Here is a 23,590-nt window from a genome sequence, read left to right on the forward strand (position 1 = left end):
TTCCTTCCTTCCCTCCTCATTAACCTCATCCCTAGTCTCCCTCCCTCCCTCCTCCCTCCCTCCCTCCCTCCCTCCCTCCCTTCCTTCCTTCCCTCCTCATTAAACTCATCTCTAGTCTCCCTCCCTCCCTCCCTCCCTTCCTCCCTCCCTCCCTCCCTCCCTCCCTCCCTCCCTTCCTTCCCTCCTCATTAACCTCGTCCCTAGTCTCCATCTCTCCTCCTCCCGCTCGCCAGTCTTCTGACCCCTCCTCCCTGCTTTGTCCTCCCAGAGCTGTCGCCACGACGACGGGTGCTGAACGTCAGCCGCTCGGTATGGAAGCAAGCCAGCGTGACCAGCGACCTGTGGGAGAAGCTGACAGCGCGCTGCGTGGACCGCCACAGGTCAGGCCCTGCCCATCCCACACTCAATCCCCTTCCTGAGGAGATGGTTAAAAGTTTCAAGCGATTTTCTTTTTAAGAGAATTTTATCGTCTTCATTTTTCTCTTCTGGTTGTCGGGGGCACCAGGGGGATTAATAGGAATTGTGAAAATTGTTCGCAGGAAATAACAAAACAAGGCGAAAACATGGAGTTTGGAGATAAACTCGAACAGGTCTCTACCAGGGTTTGAACTCATGCATAGTTTATCCAGTATGCTTTGGCGCTGGCAATTTCATTGTGTAGAGTACAGAATACAAGTGACCTCCAAAGATAAAGGGTGTAGCTTTTTCTCCATGCATCTGCACAAAAACGATATTGATGAATTGCTTTTAACTGATCAGACAATGAGGCCACTTTGCCCCATGTTCACCCCAACACATTCCGCCCAGCTAATAACGAATGTTTATGGTAGTTCATTCCTTTATTTAATTGGTAGCTTTCCTTTATTTAACACAGTAGTTGGGCCAGAGTTAGATGGCTACATTTCATCTGCGGTCCCTGGGTAGGCAAACCCTAAGAGAGTACATCACTATTCAGCATTAACGTATGATAGCGTCACACATGTCTCCATACTGAATATACAAAACATACTCTCCAGAATGGAAAACGGTGATCGAATTAAGATTTCTTCTTCAGCCTTGTGTTCCAGCCAAAAGGTACCGAGTTCAATCCCAGTACCGTCACAGCCTTACCCCTACCTGTTCCTAAACATATATCACTGACTAGATAGATGACTAGATGATAGAAAGTAAAAATTCACCCACACACTCTCACACACTCTCATTATGTATCACAAGCACAGCGACAAACAAGGTCAGTGGCAATTAAATGCAAAATAGCCCATAAATAGTTAGCTGGTAACCACCCACCGTCTGAAAGGGGATTAGTTGACCTTTGCCATCCCCTCCGTTCAGGCACATGGAGAGGACGTTGGAGCGTCTGCTGCAGACCCAGGCCGCCATGGAGGAGCTGGACGTGGCCCTGGAGCAGGCGGAGGGCGTCCGGGACGCCTGGGAGCCCGTGGGGGACCTGTTCATCGACGCTCTGCAGGACCACATCGACGCCACCAAGGTGAGGCACCCGGCATGGGCACTGCATCACCGTATGGACAGAGAGAGAGGCCTCTTTTAAATGGTTGTGTTTATTTATTTATTCATTGATTCAATACTAGTATGTATTTATCTAAAAAAATATATATATTTCAAAATATGCTTTATTTTATATTTTCTTTTATTATTATTTAATAATAACTTGTAGTGCTCACATGTATGATTCAAAATCTATAGCCTCGTATTCAAATCAAATCAAATCAAATCAAATTTATTGTCATTTTGTTGATTGAACAACAAAACGAGAAGGCGTTTCTCACGGATCAAGATCAAACATACATTTCAAACAAACAAACAAACAAACGTCCCAATGATGAATAAATAAATAAATAAATAAATAAATAATAAATAAAGTCCAGTGAGAAGATCTGGGACGCTGGTGCATTGAGCATCCTGACAGCTTGAGGTAGGAAGCTGTTCCGCAGCCTGGTGGTGGAGCATCTTAAGCTGCGATAGCGCTTCTTGGAGGGTAGGAGCTGAAAGGAGCTGTTCAGTTTGTTTACGTCCACCCCGTCTCTGCTGCTTCCTCCTCCGGGCAGTTGCGGGCACGGTGTCACAGTGTCCGTTAGTATCCTGTGTTTGCATAGTATGTCCAGATGCCAGCGAATGCCAGTGATGTTACTCACTCTCAATGTCCTAATGTTTAATATTGTTTCCCTGTCATAAACTATGTTCGTAGGACGTCTCACACTCAAACATTCAATCTCAATCTCACAGATCTCAAGAGGGGCCGCTGCGACTGTGCGCGCCGCCAGTTAGTCGCCCTGGCAACGAGTTTACTTCCTCGTCTCCTATCCTGTTCCTAATTCCTCCTCTCGATCTTCTTTTCCTCCGTATCGTCTTCTTTATCAGAGTTGTTGGTATGAAATCCAGTTGTTTGGGTGATAAATCAACTGTCTGGCAAGCGAGTTGAAGCTCCAGAAGGTCCGCTCTAGCGTCAGTGCGTCTCGGTGGATTTGGATACGTGGTGACCCCAGCAGAGAATAAACCTCCATAACTTGATGAAGAATGGCTTTTGAATTCCTCCAACGCAGATTTCACAGTATCCATAAGTCAGTATTCTCAGATAGGCTGTTTAATGATGTTTTTTTTATTAAGAACACAATGCCGCAAGGTTTGGATCGTTTTAGTCAAAGACACCGTTGTAGTACTTTACCGGCGTCCCCTGAGGAGACCACCTTTTGAGGTGCCAACACGCCCCCGAAAAGATCCCCTTGTAGCTGAGAGAGGCCAGCAAACTAAAAAAATAAGAACATCGGCTTTCCTGCCAGAGAGAACATCACATTGATCCTCTGAGTTTTTGATCCCGAACATCAAAAAAATCAGAATCAAACGCTATGTTCTTCTCTGTGGGACCGACTCGTTGGCGTGAAACAGTCACAGCTGTAATGATGGCGTGAGGTGTGAGCTGGATCCACCCACCACCTGCCCCATGCCGGAGGAGGAATCTGCAGTGTTTTGTGACAGAAGAAGGGGAACGAAAATTTCGTACTCGACAGTCGTGGACGCGTGGCGATGGGCCGCAACTGGTTTGATTTTGTTGTTGTTGAACAAGCGGCGGGTTCATTGGTTTATTCATGGTGGAGTGGTGGCGCGTGTACTGCACGCGTGTGCGTGTACTGCTTAGTCACGGGGCCCGAGAGGCCTGCTGTAATTACAGCAGAGCCGTTCATTGAAAGTGAGGACACTTGACAACCATCATGTCACTGTTTAGTCTGCTGTCACAGCCAGCACATGTTCAGGCCTCCGGGACACGGCACTGGTGTCGGGGCCGAATCGTCTGTACACGCACATAAACAAACGCACAGGAAAACACAAACCAAAGGAGCACCATGCACACACTTATGTACTTATGTACACACGCACACATCCGCTCAAAACATTGAGGATAACATGGCACGCACACAGCACAACAAGATATGTATAACAGTATTCAATGCACACCGATAAGAAAACGCTAAGCTGCCACTAAGCTCATTGCTGAAGCACGTCCTTGGATCAAGACAAAGGCGTGAATTATGTTTTTAACGAGCCCTGTAAAAATCCCCAAAACAGACTATATTTACATGTCTTTCTTCCTCTCTCCGTCCTTCTCCTCTCTTTTTCAAACACACACACACACACATCCACGCACGCACGCACGCACACACGCACGCACGCACGCACGCACGCACGCACGCACGCACTCACACACACCAACGCACCCACAGTTGTTCAAGGAGGAGCTGAGCCAGGTGAAGGAGGGGATGAAGCACGTCAACGACCTGGCTCACCAGCTGGCCATCTCGGACGTCCACCTGTCCGTGGACAACGCCCGCGCCTTGGAGCACCTCAACAGCCGCTGGAAGCTCCTTCAGGTACGCCCTGGTGCACGGCCTTCCCCCAGCCTCCCTTCACCCAGAGCCTTCCCCCAGAGGGGGAAGGCTATACAGTATATATATATATATATATATATATATATATATATATATATATATACATATAGAGGATATGTAGAGGATATGTAGATCATTACAGGCAGTGGTTAGAGAGAGGATGCGAGTTTATTGTGCGCTCAAATAAGCCATTAGCCAAACTGCAAAGTTTGTTTTCATCCCTTTTAATGTCTGGCATCTCTCTTGGTTACGATCGCTCTCTCTATCTTGCCCCCTCTCCCTCTCTCTATCCCTCTCTCTCTGTCTCTCTGTTGCTTTCTCCGTCTGGACCCGACGCAGCCAAAGGAAACCTCTTTCATTTTCTGGCGGAATAGACAGGCAACTTGCCTTGAGAGCAGTGTCTGCACACGTCAATACACGTTCAACTTTCTCCTTTGTGCTCAATGTTGGCTCAGTTGGCCTTCAGTGAGGCCATGGTCTGCTAGGACCGGCTGAGGACCACTCGGCTTCAATTTGGGGGGCATGAAGGATCTAGATTTTAGTTTATCTCAACGCACTTTGTAGTGGGGCGCAGGTGTGCTCTAACGTCTTGAATGTGTTTTTTCCTTCCATAAAAGGGAATCATAATCGGTGGTTGTAAGGGACTTTGTAGCCTTTTCCTTTCGGGGGTTTTAAATTGTCCGGGAATCCTTTTTCAGCCTGCGCTCTTGATAACACCCTGTTACTGCCAGATAACCTTCACCAGTACATCTTCACACGGCTTCCCCCTCGCCGGCCTCTGTGCTTTTTCTACTATCGCATTCTCCTATTCTAGCTAGGTATTGCTCTCTCTTTGTCTTCCTTCCCTTCCCTATGCGTTTTTTTACTTTTCCTTAACCTCTGACTCTCATCGCTGCCTCTGTTTCTACCACCTGACTTTTCTTTTCTTCATTTTTGGCCTTAGCATAGACCAGGGCTATTCAATTACAAATTCAGTTGGGCCAGATTTTCAAAACAAGAAATTCAGTTGGGCCAGACATTTTCAGCAGCAAGTAATGACACATTTTGGACCAACACAAATTAATGTATTGAAAAACACAAACGTTTTATTAACTGTCATATCTGAAAAATTACATGAATACATCTTTGGTAAATCTGACCTCGGCAAAACTCTTCAAACAAAAAAGTGCACAATATTAGGCCTATCAATAGCCAGTTTCCTTTTTTAAACAAAATAAAATAAATATATGTCATATCTGACCCTTAAAGGCACCCAGTGCAACTTTCAAGGCTTAAAAATAAACATTCAATTTCTAGTCTTTTTTACACGTAGTAAGTTTCAATAACTCCATACCATTACATACCGACATTTAAGCAGCAAAGATGAGACGTCGTTGTGTGGTGAGAACTGATACAAAATCGATAACAACAACAATGCCGCCATTTTCTTTATTTTTTGTAACCTACAATAAATAAAGCAGGCTTCCAGTCAATGGAAAAATGGCTTCTCCCCACCGGCGATTGTTGTTGTTTACGATTTTCTATCAGTTCTCACCACACAACGACGTCTCATCTTTGCTCCTTGAATGTCGATATGTAATGGTATGGAGTTATTGAAACTTACTACGTGTAAAAAAGACTAGAAATTGAATGTTTATTTTTCATTGAATGTTTACATAAAGTTGCACTGGGTGCCTTTAAGCAATGCAAAAGGTTCATTGAAAACAAAATAGTGCACATTTATCAGAGGTTTCCTTATTTAAATAAATAAAATAAACATTTGGGTCACATATTAAAACAAGCATATCCCCCCCTGGGATCAATATGCCAAAGTGCATGAAAAAAACAGAACCAGGCATATTAACGCTTAGTAAACAAACCCAAAACAAGAAATAACTAAGTAGCTTAACAAACATGAATACTTTGTTACTCACTTAGTAACACATCCTTTTGTTGCTATGTATGCAACAGTTTCACTGCTGAGTTCTCACTGGGAGAAGTGACATCTTTTGTTCTGAATGAGAGCAGTGATTCTGGGCTCATAAGATGTCAATGCAATTCGAAGGCATTCACGAAGTGTACTGTCAGACAGTGAGCAACGAGAGCTGCTTTTAATTGAGTTCATGTGCGTGAAGCTTGATTCCCATGTGTATGTTGAGCCAAACATACTTAGCACGAGGACTGCTGCTCTCTTGACGTTAGGGAGCTGATGTGGGTTGACATTGGTCCAAAACCTGGCAGGCCCGTTGGTGCGCAGCTCCTGTGCCATGGTTAAGGATGATCGCATGTCCACAAGTTCGAGAATGAATTTCCCCATGTCAATGGGAGCGGCCAACTCCTTTGCTTTGGCGGATAAAGCCCCTTCTATCACGACAGTGAACGGGTCTCTGGCAAAGCACATCTCCTCTGTTGGCAAAGCAAGTCCATCCAATCGACCAGCCAAGTTTTCTTTTAACCTCGCAATGAAATCTGCACGCATTACAGCGGTAATGCGTGCCGGGGATAAGATGCTTTTGTAGAGCGTCGGAAAATGCAACATTCGGCCCGTGCTCAAGTCAGTCCCGAAAGGATCCAGTTTGACTTGGAAGGCGCGCATCTGTTCCACCAGTTCAATGACAGTTTTGTCTCTGCCTTGTAGTCCCACATTTAAGTCATTCAGGTGTTTGAATATGTCACTGAGAAAGCAGACATCGCCAATGAAGTTGTCATCCAGCATTCGGTTCAAGTGTGTTTCGGCCTTCTTATGCTCGTTGCTGCGGAGGAAGGCTGTGATTTCCTGTCTTAGATCACAGAAACGCTTGAGCGCTTTGCCTTTGGACAGCCACCTGACGTCATTGGGCAAAAGCAGGACACGTTGCTCAGCAGACATTTCTGACAGCAGCATGCAGAATAAGCGGTGTTGGAGTTTTGATGCGGAGGGGATAAAATTTATTGTGGCCATCACGCTGTCCATTGTCGACTTGAGCTCTCCGCTGACCGGATATCATTTGAGGTTGTTACGTATTTTAAGAACCTGAGCTACCCACACATAGCCCCTAGGAAGCAGGACCAAACATATAAGCCGTAAATACTATACATAGCCACAAGGGGAGCAGGGCCTTACTGAAGGCTGCAATAGCTGCTCTATCCACAGAAGGCAGCACCACAGACAAGTGAGGAAGCCGAGGGTAATACGTCACGCCGGCTCCTCCCACTGCTTCCGGGCCATGCGGATCCTACCATAACAGTCAACATCGAGCCAAAGCGCTTCAGAATCTTCTCGCTGCTAGTATACAGAGGGTTAATGTTTTGATCAGCTAGGAGACGCTCAGCACGTGCAAGACACGCTTCCACCTCCTTTTGCTCCGTATTTTACCATACCGAAATACTTTAACAAATAAAGTCTCTTAAAAGCTATCCTGGATTGGAACACTTTCTTGGAAGAACTCAGCAAGGTGCAACAGCGGACCAACGTGCAGCCAAACCATTAACTTTTTCCATCATGGATGGAGCCCCATCCGTTACAAGCATGCACACACGTCTCATATCAAGGCCATTGTCTTCAAAAAAAGTTGAAATCTTCTCAGAGTACCTCGCTTGTAGCGTGTCCTTTTAACGGCAGTAAGCTGAGCAGTTCTTCTCTGAAGCATTTGCAGTCAAAATAAAAACGGACATATATGCACAGTTGGGCGGTATCCGTCTTATCTGTGAACTCATCTACTGCTATAGACATGACATTAGCTTTCTTCAGGTCTTCTAAAAGCATTTCGAACACATCAGTAGCAAGAAGTTGAACCCTGCCAATATTTTAGGTGTCTGACACGGGTACGTTTTTAATGGCAGAGGTTACGCTTGTTTTTACTTTGTCGTCATATATAACCTCATTCACAACGGCTAGCATGCACTCTTTCACGGTTTCAGAGTCTGTAAATGGCCTTTTCTTTTTTTTGCCAAGATCCATGACACACGAAGGGAAGCAGCTGTAGCTCTCTCTTGGGCCGTGCATGTCCGCATCATAGTAGCACAGCTCCGGGTGTAAGATGCCAGCAAACTGCATCTTTACAGCCCTCTCCTGAGATCCCTCGGGAAAGCTTGAGCGGAAAGTCGGGTGTTTATCAATGTGGTGTCTCCGCATTATTTATTTATTTTTCTTTTACTTTTCTATGCGCTTTCTGCGGGACCACGGGCTGGGCCACTCGGAAGGTGCTTCTTTGCCGGATGTGGCTCGCGGGCTGCCATATGAATAGGCCTGGCATAGCCCCTACAGGCTAATCTTACAGCGCTCAGACTCAAAGGCAGTGGCCTTATAGACTACTAGTCCACACATCCAGAAGGACAGAATAGCGCTGCGTTGCAGGCTTTTATATGTTTTGAACACACCCTAGCATTCATCCACCATCAATGTTTGAGACGTTTCCCTTCATCTATTCATCCAACAGACCAGACTTTCCCCATATCTTTAAATGTCATTCCATCCCTTCCAAGTTTCTTTTTGTCTCTTGCAATCTTGGGTAATTCAATCGTTTGTCTTCTCACGTCTCCCTGAATTGCCCGTAGGACCAACAGAATGCAGTGTGCTGCAAAATTTTGCAGTAACATCACCACGCTACGTTAAACAAAGCTCTCTTTTCCTTTTGCTTCCTGCCCCGGACGCATCTGGCTCCAGATTGCATTGTTTGTGTTTTTGTGTATTTTTGGACTAGGAATGCAATGTTGTATGCACCCTGAGCAGTGTTCCCTATTTACTTACTTAAGTTCCGCAGCCATAGTCACCACACTTTTTTTGTTTTATGCACTCTGTCTTCCTTCCAAATCAAACTGTTATCCGCCCTTGACTTGTCTGTCAAGCTCTTTGCGGTTCTGTGGTTTCTGAACTTTCTTTATGTGACACTTGAAAGTGGTTTGTTTGAGAGAAGGCTCTTCCGTGTCTTCTTGACAATGATTTAGTAGCGTGTCCACTGTCCAATGCCTTGCAAACACAGCTGGATAAGGGGCTGCCAAAAACACATCGGTGAGCACCGCAACTGATGAGAAAAGCCAGAAACACACAACAAAACTGCAAAATTCCTTTTGGAGAGTAGATTTCCATTTTTATTGATACACATACGGTGGAGAACCCCCTGGCGTCCCCGATCCTCTTTCATCGCTGATCCTGCGGTGTGTTTCAAGACGCTTACAAGATTAACATCATAAGAATTACATGGAGTGTTTAAATAAGGCCTTATAAAGGCCTTTCATACAACGTGGAGGGAAATCGTCCATTCTTTGAGCAGAAGCAGGTGCTGTTTGTTGCTGTAAATGTGTGTGTGTGTGTGTGTGTGTGTGTGTGTGTGTGTGTGTGTGTGTGTGTGTGTGTGTGCGCGCGCGCGCGTGTGCTGATGCAACTAAGTGTCTGCAAAGAAATATAAGCTGTATGAATCCCTTTGGTTTATTCCTGTGCATATTTTGTGTGTGTGTGTGTACATAATTGTTTGTATGTGTGTGTGAATGTTTGCGTGAATTCATGGATGTGTGTGTGTGTGTGTGTGTGTGTGTGTGTGTGTGTGTGTGTGTGTGTGTGTGTGTGTGTGTATCTACTCCCAGGGGTCGATAGAGGAGCGGCTGAAGCAGCTTCAGGACGCCCACCGAGACTTTGGCCCGGGATCGCAGCACTTCCTCTGCAGTAAGAAGCCCCTCCTCTTCCTTCCCTCGCACCACGCTGTGCCTAGCATGTAGCGCCAGGGATACGCCGTTGCCACGGCAACGTCTTTTTATGAAACTGGATGAAGCTGAGGGCTCCTACTGCCCGTTGGGCCAAAGGAGGGGCACCTGCAGGCGGGGGCATGGTGCGTCTTCATCGGTCAAGGGGGAGAGAGGCGGGGGGTGTGGGTGGGCCGGGGTTCTGGTTCCTGGTGTGAAACCCCCGTGCTTCTGAAGTCTCTCTCTTCCATCTTGCTGCTTCGTCCCTGCCCTTCAAAGGGCTTCCAGGGGAAACCAAGATGAAGGAGCCGTGTGTGTGTGTGTGTGTGTGTGTGTGTGTGTGTGTGTGTGTGTGTGTGTGTGTGTGTGTGTGTGTGTGTGTGTGTGTGTGTGTGTGTGTGTGTGTGTGTGTGCGTGCATGTGTTTGTTAAGGTTTGTTTGTGGAGGCAAGCAACTGTGTATGTGTAATGGTTTATTAGTGTTGGCTCATGCATAATTCCTTGTAGATACATTGCGTGTCTGTGTCTGTGTTTGGAGGCATATTGTACCTTGAAGTGCTGAAAATAGTAGAAAATAGTGTATTGTGATGTGTTTTCCCATTTCTTTAATATTGTTTTTGTAGAGCCACTGTTCAGGGAGTTATAGGGAGTGTCAAGAAAAAACATAATATACACACAAGAACAATTCTTTCCTTAAATTCAGGATGATCCATTGATGCTGGGGAACATGACAAAAGTCAGATTGTTTTAGATTCATTGAAGGATAACAATTTTAGATTAACCATCTTGTTTTTTAGTACCATTGACATTTCTCCTTTCAATGGTCCTCAGGATCTTTGAGACTTGGCCACTATAAACCATACGTACAATACCTCTATTATATACTTATACTGGATTTTGAGAACAATACCTCAGTCTTATTATGTGGAGTGGGTGGTTGATGGCTTGTTTAAGCAGCCTCACCTGGGCGAAATCAGACTAGTTGGATCCTAGGACTCTATTGCACATTGACTAAGCAATGTGCAACAGGTTAAACCAGCCATCACCACACACGCTAAAGGAGATCTGAATCATGGCAACATGGATCACCATCTTAATCTTAATGTATCATTGACTTCGAGCTCTACAATAAATGGGCTTCCAAAATCACCATACCGTGTCTGGATGACCGCAGTAAAAGTCACCTAGGTGGCGTGTAGCCTGTTCATTGCTGCAATTCTACTTACATTATTTACACTAGTTGCTACTTTACTATACCAAACTCTAGGATGGACCTCATCTGAGTCTGCAAAAAAGGCGCTTGCTTTACTATACTATGCTATTAATTATTCAAGGACAGCAAGGCACTTAGGCGTTTAATGCGTCCACTTTGCATTCCTTTGGCCCCTACAGATACACAACATCAGAATGATAAAATAGGTCCAAACATTTTCAATCAATATTTTTTCAGGGCTTTGGTCCTGAATATTCAGGGTAGGGTGGTACCATCAGCTCCAGGTGACTCCTGCTTCTGACCCAGACGTCACTCTCGAATGTTGCACTAGTGAAATAAGACACTCAGAATACAATGGTACCAACAGGGGACGTTAAACTATCACCAACTCTATTCGCATAGTGTTGTCTCGGTTGTCTTCATCAAAGATGAGTCATTGAGGCTGAGCAATCCAGTGAATTTCCGGTGTCGAGTGACTTATGCTTGTATATGACAGGTGTTTAATCTCTTTCCAAGATGAGAGAGACGATATGTGGGCCAGTTGCTGTTATCCTTCTGCAGGGAAACCTGATTAATTTCATAAAATAACTACTCTGCCTAAACATTCATAACCTTTCCTCTTTAATCACCACTTAAAATGGTCAGTGTTCTGTAGCATTTTCCACTATAATCTCACCCTTGCCGTACTACTTCCTTCCCTACTCCCTTGCTGAAGGGTGCGTTGAGTCAACCTTTTTGTAACTTTACGTACAGATCAATTTCTCCTGATTAATAGACGTAAAAGGATCAAATGAAACATGAATATGATAGTCATGTGTTGAGGTGCATTGATAAGGGAAATAAATCAGCTTCTGTGGCATACATAGTGTAACAACTGACCCCGATATGTCCAGCTGCGGCACCCTGCTCTCGCGCGAGGGAAGCCAGAGATGGCAGTGGAGGAATGCTTACGGCATCCCTCCCCTCCCCTCCAGCGTGCCCCATTATAGTGGAGGCTCTTCAGCTGGTGTGCTCACACTCTCTAGGAAGACAAAAAGGCTGTTCGTCAGCAGAGTGTTGCATACAGCCTCTGGAAGTATGCAGAGTCTATTCTATAGCAGCACTGTAGGCAGCAGACTAAAGTTCATGGCTCGGCTGCGCAGTGCGAGGAAGTGTCGAATCACTGTTGCCTGGCGACCAGAGCGCTGGCCCGCTGGGGCCCTCCAGCTCGGAAAGGCTGAGGAACAAGCCCCTGTTAGCATCGCGGTGCTAGCATCACAGCCAGAGCCAGCAATGGACCCCCCGTAGACTAATGTACTCAACACAACACAGGTCAGCACACACTGTGCACTGGCTTAGAAGTAGAGCTTGAAGGACGGATGTCCAACGACCAGCTGTTCGCTCCTCCTCCTCCTCCTCCTGGAAATGCTTGTCAACGTAGCTTTACAAAGACAAATACAAAGCACGATAGCTGTAGTCAGGAGTTACCTGGAACACATGTGTGCACACTGCCCTCTGAGCTCAAAGTTCTGGACGGGGCGAGTGTTGCTTGACGAAGCACAGTGTCACAGCTTCCACCTTCATCCTGGTGAGGAGGTGCCGGAGGAACTTCTGAGCGTTCTGTCAGAAACCAGCAGGTCGGTTCAATGTGTTTACTGCTCAGAGGATGCAATACACAAGAGAGATAAGGAAGCCCTCAGCCGTACCTTCTCGGAGTAATCCTCACTCTAGCCAAACTCCTCTCGATGGAGCAGAGGTGTCGCCGCTTGCCCTTGTAAGAGCTCTGACCCTGCCAGGATTAAAGCGGTCTTACCCTGCCAGGATTTAAAGAGCTCCCGCAAAAGCGTCCTCTTGGGTGCCTGGATACGATCCTGGCGGGGGAGAGACTGTTGTGGACAGAGTTCGGGGGCTGGTGATGCAATCTGGAACAATCCCGGCTTCCTGTTGGAGAGTGAGAGGAGGGGAGGGAGGGAGGGAGAAGGAGTCATATGAGTTGATGGCACGTGGGAGGAGAAGATAGAGGGGAGGCGAAGAGAGGAGCGTATTGCAGACTGAGAAACGGGTACTGATGAGGTTGGGGTGACAGGAGGAGATGAGGAGGAGGATAAGAGAGAGTGGAGGTGAAGAGAGGTGTGACAAGCAGACCTGAGGAATGGGGAGGGATGAAGTAGAGGTGACAGGAGGAGAGGGGAGATTAATTTGATGAGTCCTATAAAACCACAGAATGTCCAGGGCTGTTCCTCCAGGTGTTCTTCCATGTTCCCCAATGGACGCCATTTGAAGAAAGGGGCATTTTCATTAGGCTATTTATACTATGATGTTTTATGATTGATAGGGAAAATATTTTATGCATGAGCGATGTTAAATCAATTATCAAATAAATTATCAATCAATTATGAAAACCAAGCTAAACATGTTTTAATAACTACAACAAACTAAATGGATGAAATAAGGCCCATGGCTTCATTGTTAGATGCAAATATCAGTCTAAAGCAGTATAGCAGTTGGCGTTAATCACAAGAATTAGGTTTAAGATGTATTTGTCGGCCTACCTGCATGGTACAGCATCCATCCATAAAGGCTGCTCGCTACACTGGGTAGAATCCTAGGTTTAACTAGTAATCTTCAACTCACAAATAATTAGCAAAGACAATTTTTAACAAATCGCTTTAGCTTGGCTCTCCCTGCCTCTGGCGGTTGGGCGGAATGATGAAAGTTCTGCTCTCCTGAGACCCACTATTATCAGTTCCATTGAGTCATCATCAGCATTCAATCAATCTCTCATTAAACTGAGAGAAAACATAAACTGACAAAATATATAGTTGATGGTTTGTTACCGCCAAAGAACATAGATCAATATCCCACAAAATACGTTTTCCTACAATTGCTTTGATAATTTTAGCTCAGACCTAATCATGCAGCAATCAAGAACCTAGGCCTTAGTTAAAGACTTACCAGAAGACAAAAAAAAACTAAAACCTCTCGTTTTCAGGACCGTTGCCAAACAATATGCTCTATGCTGTGTGTGTGTGTGTGTGTGTGTGTGTGTGTGTGTGTGTGTGTGTGTGTGTGTGTGTGTGTGTGTGTGTGTGTGTGTGTGTGTGTGTGTCAGTATGTGTTTGTGAGTGTGTGGGGGGGGTGAATATATGCATGTGTATGTGTGTCTGGGTGTTTGTGTGCGTGTAAAGTGTCACTGTCTGGCTGTGTGTATGTGTTTGTGTGTTGGTGTGTGTATCAGTAGCGCCCACATTGCTGTCAGGCTTGCAAAGCAATGTCACACTGGGTCTTCTCTCACACCCACTGTCCCCACGCTGTCTGGGAGAGGGATGTCTACATCCACTCCCTATCTGCCTCTGCGAGCCAACAGCTGTGTATGGGAGGGAATGGTTTGTTTTTACCATCAGCGGTTTTTATCTGCCTAATTTTGTCAAACATGCTGTGTCTTCGGGTATTCCATCATGTATATAGCCTAACGTGTTGCATCGAAAAGCAGCGATGAGCAATTATATGTGTGCGTTTGTGTGTGCGACTGCTTGTGGGTTTTTCTCTGTTTTTGTGTGTTTGTATGTGTGTGTGTCTGCTTGTGTTTATTAGTCTGCTTGTGGGTATTTGTCTGCTTGTGTGTGTGTGTGTGTCTGTGTGTTGCCTGAATGCATGTCGTGCTCAAATGCCTGCGTCAGTTCTTGTTCGTCCCTGAATAACCCACATGACTTTCTAGCCGGCAGACTGCCTGGGGCAGTCTACCCACGCTACCCCCCTCCCCACCCCCAACCCAATCCACAGGCCAACAACTCCTCCATCCATGTGTCCCTGTTGTTCTTTACCACACCTCACACTACTAGCCTCTATGTCTCCCTGGAAAGCTAGTACAGCGCAATGAGATCAATAACGGTTTGGCTTCTCTAGGCTTATGTCGCTGCTTCAGACCCTCTGCTTTGACAGGGTCCCTTCTATCTCTGTTCCGGTGGTGACGTGGTATCTCTCCCTGTGTCTGACCAGGTTCTGTGCAGGTACCCTGGGAGAGAGCCATCTCTCCGAACAAAGTGCCATATTATATCAAGTAAGTTCATTCAACAGATGTATTCACGTGTGTGTGTGTGTGTGTGTGTGTGTGTGTGTGTGTGTGTGTGTGTGTGTGTGTGTGTGTGTGTGTGTGTGTGTGTGTGTGTGTGTGTGTGTGTGTGTGTGTGTGTGTGTGTGTGTGTGTCGGGGGGGCGGGGGGGGGGGGGGGGGGAAGCCATGTGAGTGTGTGAATGATCATGTCCCCCTCTTGCCCTGCATCTCACAGTCCAAAGCCCAGGGGCAACGCAGCGTGATTTTCGGTTCATAGGGCGGCCCTAAAAGAAAAATGGAATGACATTTGTTTTGGAGGAAAACTTGTGTAGCCGGGCAGTAGGTTTTCATTGGCTTCATATAAAGTATTACATTTTTGACACAAAAATCCCCAAACCTTATTTTGCGTGCTTTGGGCCGCAAAACGATTCACTTGCATTCTTTAAAATGTACAAGTCTCTTTTATTGCCTCTCTTACCTTATTTAAATTATTTCAGAGGAAGCTCTTTTACTTGGGCGGTTGATGGTTTGACAAGCAAGTGTGTAGGGTATGAATGTGTTTTAAAAGCCTCTTATCGGCCAGGAGAAGTTGGTATTGTGCTAGCTTGAGTGAGTACATTAAGCATCAATGGTAGCGAAGAAAACTATTGGAGTACTGTAAACCTTGTTTCCCCTGGTGCTATTCTACTTAACTCCTTATCATTACCTGTACAGCCTCATCTTGAGGTGTGTGTGTGTGTGTGTGTGAGTGTGTTTGTGTGTGTGGCTTTTAGTGTATTTCTTTGTGTGAATGTCCGTGTTTACGAGCTGGATGTGTGTAGGTGACTGAAATTGCATGTGTCCATGCAATTATGTGTGTCCCTGCAAGCATTTATTTTGTACTTATGTAGACCAACGTGAGGTTGATGGTTGTAGTTGTACAACTAAGTACCCTCCTCCCTCCCCTGCTCTCCTTATTCTTTATGGGCTGTATCCCTGATGATGGTGGTTATATATATATCTCTGACAAGAACTCCAATGGACACCAATCAATAAGTACTCTCCCTGGTAATGAACAAGTGCTTCTGCGAAAAACCTTCCCAAGCTCCTTGAAAAACGTACTGCTATGTTTGGTTTTATTATTTTGTTTCTTTTCTTTTATTCTTTTCTAAGGTACTATTTATCATTATATATATTTCTCTCAGTGCTCTCGTCTATTACCTGATGTGGGTTATGACTGAGTGCAGGCTCTGGGCACGTTGCTGTGAAGCATTATGTGTGTGTGTGTGTGTGTGTGTGTTTGTGTATATACACTTCACGTGTGTGTGTGTGTGTGTGTGTGTGTGTGTGTGTGTGTGTGTGTGTGTGTGTGTGTGTGTGTGTGTGTGTGTGTGTGTGTGTGTGTGTGTGTGTGTGTGTGTGTGTGTGCGTGGGTTCACATTGTGTATGTGCGTGTGGGGCGGGTGTACATGTTGTGTGTGTGTGCTTGTGTATGTGTGTGTGTACGTACATGTTGTGTGTGAGTGTTTGTGTACACATCGTGTTTGTGCGTGTGTGTGTGTGTGTGTATGTAAATGTCGCGTGTGTGTGTGTGTGTGTGTGTACACTCTCCGTCTGTGTGTGTGTGTGTGTGTGTACACTCTCCGTCTGTGTGTGTGTGTGGGGGGGTGTGTCTCAGCTGGGATTTAATGAAGTGCCTGTGCAGTGTCTCTGTGTGGTGCCTGTTTCACGGCAGCCAATCACTCTTCAGCAGCGCTGCGCAATTACGCGTGGAGGCTGAGCCGCATCAGCTTTGATGCACCCGACGCGACTCCTTTGGCCCGTGTCACCTACGTCGCTTCTTTACAAGCCTGCGCTCAGTGTTTAACAATGCCTGTTCACCTCCACCTCCCCCATGGCCCTCAGTTATATACTCCTTCACTGTCGCGTTGTTTCTATCTTTCTCTCTCTCTCTTTCTCGCTCTGCCCTCGCTCTTGCTCTCGCTATCCTTCTGATCTTCCCCCCCTGTAGCGGCACACCAATCATGTTTTCTTTTGGCTACACCTCTTTTCGCCTGCATGCTCGTTTGTACTCTCTGGCTCTGTTTCTTTTCTGCTATTCCTCTACTTCGATTGTTCTGATAGTCTCTGCTTCTCTCTCTCTCTCTCTCTCTCTCTCTCTCTCTCTCTCTCTCTCTCTCTCTACCTCTCTACCTCTCTCTCTCTCTACCTCTCTCTCTCTCTCTCTCTCTCTCTCTCTCTCTCTCTCTCTCTCTCTCTCTCTCTCTCCCTCTCTACCTCTCTCTATACCTCTCTCTCTCTCTCTCTCTCTCTCTCTCTCTCTCTCTCTCTCTCTCTCTCTCTACCTCTACCTCTACCTCTCTCTCTACCTCTACCTCTCTCTCTCTCTACCTCTCTCTCTTCTTTCTCTCTTTCTCTCTTCCTCTCTCTTTTTTCTACCTCTCTCTCTTCTTTCTCTCTTCCTCTCTCTTCTTTCTTTCTTTCTCTCTACCTCTCTCTACCTCGCTCACTCCTTCTCAGCCATCAGGCTCAGACCACATGCTGGGACCATCCAAAGATGACAGAGTTGTACCAGGCGTTGGGTGAGTACGGCCGAGATCAAGTTGCCTCAGGTCCTGTGCACCACCCTCCCTTGAGAGAGGCATGGGCGTTGTTTCTAGTGTGTACAGATATTAAAAGATGAAATGTCGATACAAGAAATGTTTGATTGATGATTTATTATTTTTGATCCATACCACCATCGACCACAGCGACTTAATTAAAATCTAAGTCCAACAGAACATCAGAACTAAGAAGCAGCTATTAGAAGGAAGCCAATTGCATTGACTTATTAATCAACATTTATCTACGAATCCAGTACAAGGCGCTTGTTGACTGCTGTTTACTTTCGCGCAATAAAATTGTGATTAAACGGCTGTCGTTTTGTTAAATCTGATCCAACACAGGAAGCTGGCAGATGGAAGGGTGTGTGTGTGTGTGTGTGTGTGTGTGTGTGTGTGTGTGTGTGTGTGTGTGTGTGTGTGTGTGTGTGTGTGTGTGTGTGTGTGTGTGTGTGTGTGTGTGGGTGGGTGGGTGGGTGGGTGGGTGGGTGGGTGTGTCAACCCCCACCGCCGTGTGCACATTACAGCTAAACTATGTGCTCAGATAACATCTTCACCTAGCTGTGAGCTCCGTGCCATACACAAGCCCCGGATAATGACTAGCGATAAACAGAGAGGGGAGGAGGAGGAGGAAGAGCAGAGTGAAAGGGAGGGTGTGGGTGGGTGGCTGAACATGGTGGGCTCACTCTCGGCGCACGGATGTGTGTGCCTGTTGTCCCTCATCGTGTTATTTACTATAATCTCTTTTCTCTCTCTCTCTCTCTCTCGCTCTCCTTCTCTCTCTCTTTTTCCCGCTTCCTCTCTCTCTCTCTCTCTCTCTCTCTCTCACTCTCATTCTCACTCTCACTCTCTCTCCCCTTCTTTCTCTTGCTCTCCTCTCTCTCCTCTCTCTCTCTCTCGCTCTCCTTCTCTCTCTCTTTCTCCTGCTTCCTCTCTCTCTCTCTCTCACTCTCAATCTCACTCTCACTCTCTCTCCCCTTCTTTCTTTCTCTCTCTCTCCTCTCTCTCTCTCTCTCGCTCTCCTCTCTCTCTTTCTTCTTTCTCTCTCTCTCTCTCTCTCTCTCTCTCTCTCTCTCTCTCTCTCTCTCTCTCTCTCGCTCTCCTCTCTCTCTCTCTCTCTCTCCCCATCTCTCTTCCCCTATCTCCTTGTCTCTCTCTCTCTGTCTGTTTTCCCATTAGCGGATCTGAACAACATCAAGTTCTCGGCGTACAGAACGGCGATGAAGCTGCGGCGTGTGCAGAAAGCGCTGAGACGTACGTGTTTGTCCCCGCTGCGTTCCTCCGCTTTGATTATGGATTGATTGAACAACCAAACAAACAACAAAAGGGCCGGGCCGTATGGACAGAACGTATATTCATAATGATCTTCCTTTCTTTCTTTCATGTATAAATGTATTTATTCACTTAGATCGAAGGGTAAAAGTTATAGCAATAGTTACGAAACATTACCTACTATTTGTTATTAATTTAATTATTAATTTAATCAAAAAATAATAATCATGATGAACAAAAAATCATCTCAATCATCTTGATTTAATAATAATTTAAAAAAAATCTCCCTATTTTTTCCGGTCCGTTCCTGGGCCATTGTCATGGCCAGCTAATTTGGGCTATGAATTGCTCCATTTGCTTTCCTAAAGAGAAGAAAATGGGGGTGCAGCTAATGGTTGAAGAGTAGAAAGCCCCATTGAGGGGTCACACCTGCTAGTTTATAAATCCTTACCCAACCCCTCCTCCACCTCCAGCGTCCTCCACCTCTTCCAGCTCCTCCAGCTCCTCCACCTCCTCTAGGTCCTCCATCTCCTCCACCTCCTCTGAGCCACTGCTATTTATGACCCTAATTCCATTCTCCTGTGCTGGCGGGCTGTCATACGTTTCCTCCTCCTCTTTTTCACGGCCGATTTCCCTCCAGTACGCTTCCTCCGCACCTCTCTCCTCTCAACTCTCTCGTCTCTTCATTGAATTGGCTTGAATGGAAGCTCTCTGCTCTAAAGCTGCCACGGCCCGCGGTCATCTGTCCTGTCGACCCTCACTCCCCGCTTCAGTGTGAGCATCTGATCTCATCTCCCTTCATGTCTGTCACTGCCTTTTCCTCTTCTGACCCTCTCTTCTTTCGCCTCTTTTGCCTCCTGCTGTGACATCCCCCATCCCCTCACCACTCTCATCCTCTCCCTCTCACCCCTCTCTGCTTCTCAATTTCTGTCTCATTCCACCGTGCTTGACCCATGAAAACAAAACGCTGCTGACTCTCTCTCCCCCTCCCCTCCCTCCCCCCTCCCTCCCCTTTGACCTTATCTTTCTCCACCCAGCCAACCTCACACCTCTCTCCTAGGGCCTCTGCGGCCTATTGTTGAATTAATTATCCTGCAGCTCAGGTTACTTTGATATCCTGAGAATATTCACTTCTCTACTCCCTCTCCTCCTCCTCCTCCTCCTCACACCATATACAACTTAATGAATTGGTTCCTGCTACATCAATCTTAAATGCCCTTTGTATTTCCGTTGCAGTTCGGCCCTTTGTAGAGCTAGCTCAGGCTAGGGTCTCTCCGGAGCTGCCACTGTCTCATTAGTGCTCAGATGTATTTGTAGTCATCAGCCGCAGCCAGCAGGGAACTCCCCCCTTTTGGCCTCAGTCACAAGGGTCGGCTTGGCAAATCAGTTTAAAAGAGCAGCATCTAATTTGCGTTGATCCTCTGGTAACATCTGGCAGCACGTAAGTGGCTAAAAGGAGTAAAGGTGAACGAGAGATGAATGCGGCTATTTTGCTTGCTGGCTCGGGTGGGTGAACTAATTACATGTTTTGTGTGTGTGTGTGTGTGTGAGTGTGTGTGTGTGTGTGTGTGTGTGTGTGTGTGTGTGTGTGTGTGTGTGTGTGTAGGTGGTGTGTGTGTGTGTGTGTGTGTGTGAGAGAGAGATAATTTGTCTGTGTGTGTGTGTGTGTGTGTGTGTGTGTGTGTGTGTTTGAGGGATACATAGGCCTGTGTGTGTACTGTGACTGTATGCAAGCATGCGTGAATCGTGACTGTCACTTTGAATTGTGTGTGTATGGTGACTCTGTGTATGAATGGTGACTCCTTATATGCATGGCCACTGTGTGTGTATATACGTGAATGTATACATATATATCGCACCAATGCTTATGCGTGTGTGTGTGTGTGTGTGTGTGTGTGTGTGTGTGTGTCGTGCTGTGTGCGCGCGCGACGCAGTGGACCTGGTGGCGCTGGGCAGCATGGCGGAAGTGTTCGGGAGCAGGACCTGCAGCAGGGGGAGCACGTGATGGACGTGGTGAGGTCATCCACTCGCTGACCGCCCTGTACGAGAGGCTGGAGGAGGAGCGCGCCGTGGCCGTCAACATCCCGCTCTGCGTGGACATGTGCCTCAACTGGCTGCTCAACGTCTACGACAGGTGGGCGGGGGCGGGCAACCGCCGGAAGGGGGAATCGGGGGTTGTGTCGGTCTGTGGGTAAGCTCAGGTGCGGCTGCCCGAGGACCACTACTGGGGGGGGGGGGGGGGGGGGGGGGGGATTCGGTGTCTGGGATGTAAAAAACGAAAAACTGCTGCAAGGGTGCTGGAGCGAGGCCTTGTTCCCTGTTTCGTTACGGAGGGATTATACAGAGGAGATATTCATGGTGTGTGAGTGGATGAAGCTGTCCGCTGGGGACTCCGTGCCTTGGTACAGCGGCCGGTCCTGCACAGGGTTGATTCGGAACGGACTCTGTTTCCCCAGTTTACTACGGTCGGCCGAGTTTGTTTTCGCCGATCAAGCACTCTGGGATCCCCGCCTGCAGCAGGGACCCCGACACGATCGGTTTGAAACAAAACACGGAGCAGGAGGAAGTGAAATGAACTAACCCGTTCACTCTGCCGTCAGACTGTTGATGTCAGTCTAAAGTCTGATTAGTGAGACTAGTCTACAGATAGTCTCTCAAGAAAAACAAGTGTCATACACGTGCTCTTTAAAAAAATATATGTTTTAGTAATTAAAGGGGGTCAATAGTAATAATAAACGAATATATACATAGATATTTATATAAAATAGTAATTATAAACAAAATATCTATGCCATTTAAGTGATCGAGCCAACACTTAAGAATTTACGCGTTACAATATTGCTGCTGTTGTTTTTTTTGTGAGCCTAACCAGAGAATCATCGCCAGGATGACCTTGTGTTTACGCAGCGCATTCGATAAATACAAAGACCAGACACTCTCCGGGCCAAAGGGCCTTCCAAGGAGTCTCTGGTACCGGGGCCTCATGGTGCCGCTCGACTGCAGGCATCTCTCCTCCAGCCGCGACGTGGGACGATGGGGATGCAATCCAGCACACTGAGCTCAGAGTCGGAGCACCCTGAGCTCCCCTGCTCCTTGTAGCGTATCTAATGCCTTGTACACAGGCCGCCACACACTAATACCCAAATGACCGGTCACCCGGCACACACATTTGAACACATACACAGGAACACGGCCGCCACATGCAACCACAACACAACACACGCTCGCTACATGCTCATACTCCAAAAATTGAAATTGGCAATCACTTGAAAGCAATGTGTGCGAAGACAGGCACGGCACTGTGTCTGTGAGTATAGCGGGCCAATGGCTAGTTTAATGCCTTGTTGCACCGGGATCCATAGAGAGCCACAGAGCGGTCAGCACTCAATCAGGCTGGCCTGGTTCCAATCATCACAACAGAGGGAGACACAGTGCAGTCCCCCCCCCGCCCCTCCCTGTTGGTCCATTCACGTCCTCCCTTTTCAGCCTTTTATTCTTTTGGGTGGTAGGGAAGGCGGGGTGGTTTGCGACTGATCGACCGCCTTTCTCTGCAACCCCAGAGAGTGCTAACCTTGAACTGCTAATGATCTTGACAGCGTCTGCATCCTTCCAGCAAATTATTTTGTGTTTCAGTTTTTGTCCGTTTCTTTATCAGGGCTTTCTTTGTCAGTAGAAGGTCGTTTTCTATCGGCACATCTTTTGAACTCGATGGTTCGGGGCAGAAGACTACTATTTTCTTGTGTGTGCATACAGTGTGTATGTACAGTATGTGTACACCACAAGGGGTTGATATAGCACTTGTTTGTGTGTGTGTGTGTGTGTGTGTGTGTGTGTGTGTGTGTGTGTGTGTGTGTGTGTGTGTGTGTGTGTGTGTGTGTGTGTGTGTGTGTGTGTGTGTGTTAGCGAGGGGGGTTAAGAAGGAGTGCTGTGTGAAGCTAGTGCTGCTCACAAACCTTGGTGTGTGTGTGCGTGTGTGTGTGTTTGTAAGTGTGTGTGTGTGTGTGTGTGTGTGTGCACGTGTGTGTGTGTGTGTGCGGCTGTGTGTGTGTGTGTGTGTGTGTGTGTGTGTGTGTGTGTGTGTGTGTGTGTGTGTGTGTGTGTGTGTGTGTGTGTGTGTGAAAAGTGCCAACGTGTTTATGGTCCCTATAAAGCAGCCAGCGTGTTCTCTGTGTGACTCTAATGTTCTCAGCCAGGCTCTTATGGCCCAGGATGAGTGATGTTTATTTAGCGTGGTTATGTGCGCCTCATAAATTAGAGCTGGAAAACTGTCACTTTGGTCATCTTGTTACTTGCTCAGCTCCGCCAACAGTGGCCACGGGCGACAGTGTCGTTAAGTTCTGAAATGAAAACCAAACTGAATAAATGTTTTTCTTTTACTCAATTAAAGTTGATGTTCCCCCTGACAAGATTAATATTAATTCCTTTTTCCTTACATCAAGCGATTGAAACATTTTGATTTCAGTAAGCCCGTGTTTAGCTGCGTGTTATAGCCCTGTTAAACGTAACAGTTTGAACTTGTCATAGGACTTGTAAGTACATACTATTTAATTGGGAATTCCTCTCATATGTTTCACCCACTGAACGGTTCGGCGTCACCCCCATCATTTCTGCAACTAAATGGTTCCCCCAAAATAGTTCCATCACTTCTGCTCTATATGTTTCCACTCAAGTCTCTACTCCTACTCAAACTGTAGAATAGTTGTAAAAAAAAAAAAAGCTATGTACGATGTTTGATCTGACCATACAGTCGTGTAAACTCTTGTCTCTAAATGTATAGATCTAAACGTTGTTTTGTCTGAACAATCAGTGACATTCGGTGTGTTCTCATTGGTTTTCTCTCTCTCTTTCCACCAGCGGTCGGAACGGAAAGATGCGTGTGCTCAGCTTCAAGGCAGGCTTGGTGAGCTTGTGCAAAGCAGACGTTCAAGGAAAATACAAGTGTGAGTGTGGCCAACC

At 46.6% G+C, this 23,590-nt stretch overlaps 1 protein-coding gene across 1 annotated transcript in view; it reads left to right on the plus strand.

Moving 5' to 3' along the window:
* Nucleotides 1-23,590, plus strand: part of drp2 (dystrophin related protein 2) — a 68,030-nt gene that overhangs the window by 23,790 nt on the left and 20,650 nt on the right. Inside the window, 11 exon segments of the mRNA XM_060063787.1 lie at nt 269-380; nt 1,333-1,489; nt 3,738-3,884; nt 9,444-9,522; nt 14,730-14,790; nt 17,283-17,344; nt 18,542-18,616; nt 20,569-20,604; nt 20,607-20,645; nt 20,648-20,768; nt 23,489-23,588. Coding sequence (XP_059919770.1) covers nt 269-380; nt 1,333-1,489; nt 3,738-3,884; nt 9,444-9,522; nt 14,730-14,790; nt 17,283-17,344; nt 18,542-18,616; nt 20,569-20,604; nt 20,607-20,645; nt 20,648-20,768; nt 23,489-23,588 — 989 coding nt within the window.

This window comes from Gadus macrocephalus, chromosome 10 (genome assembly GCF_031168955.1).
Source record: "Gadus macrocephalus chromosome 10, ASM3116895v1".
NCBI classification, from domain to species: domain Eukaryota; kingdom Metazoa; phylum Chordata; class Actinopteri; order Gadiformes; family Gadidae; genus Gadus; species Gadus macrocephalus.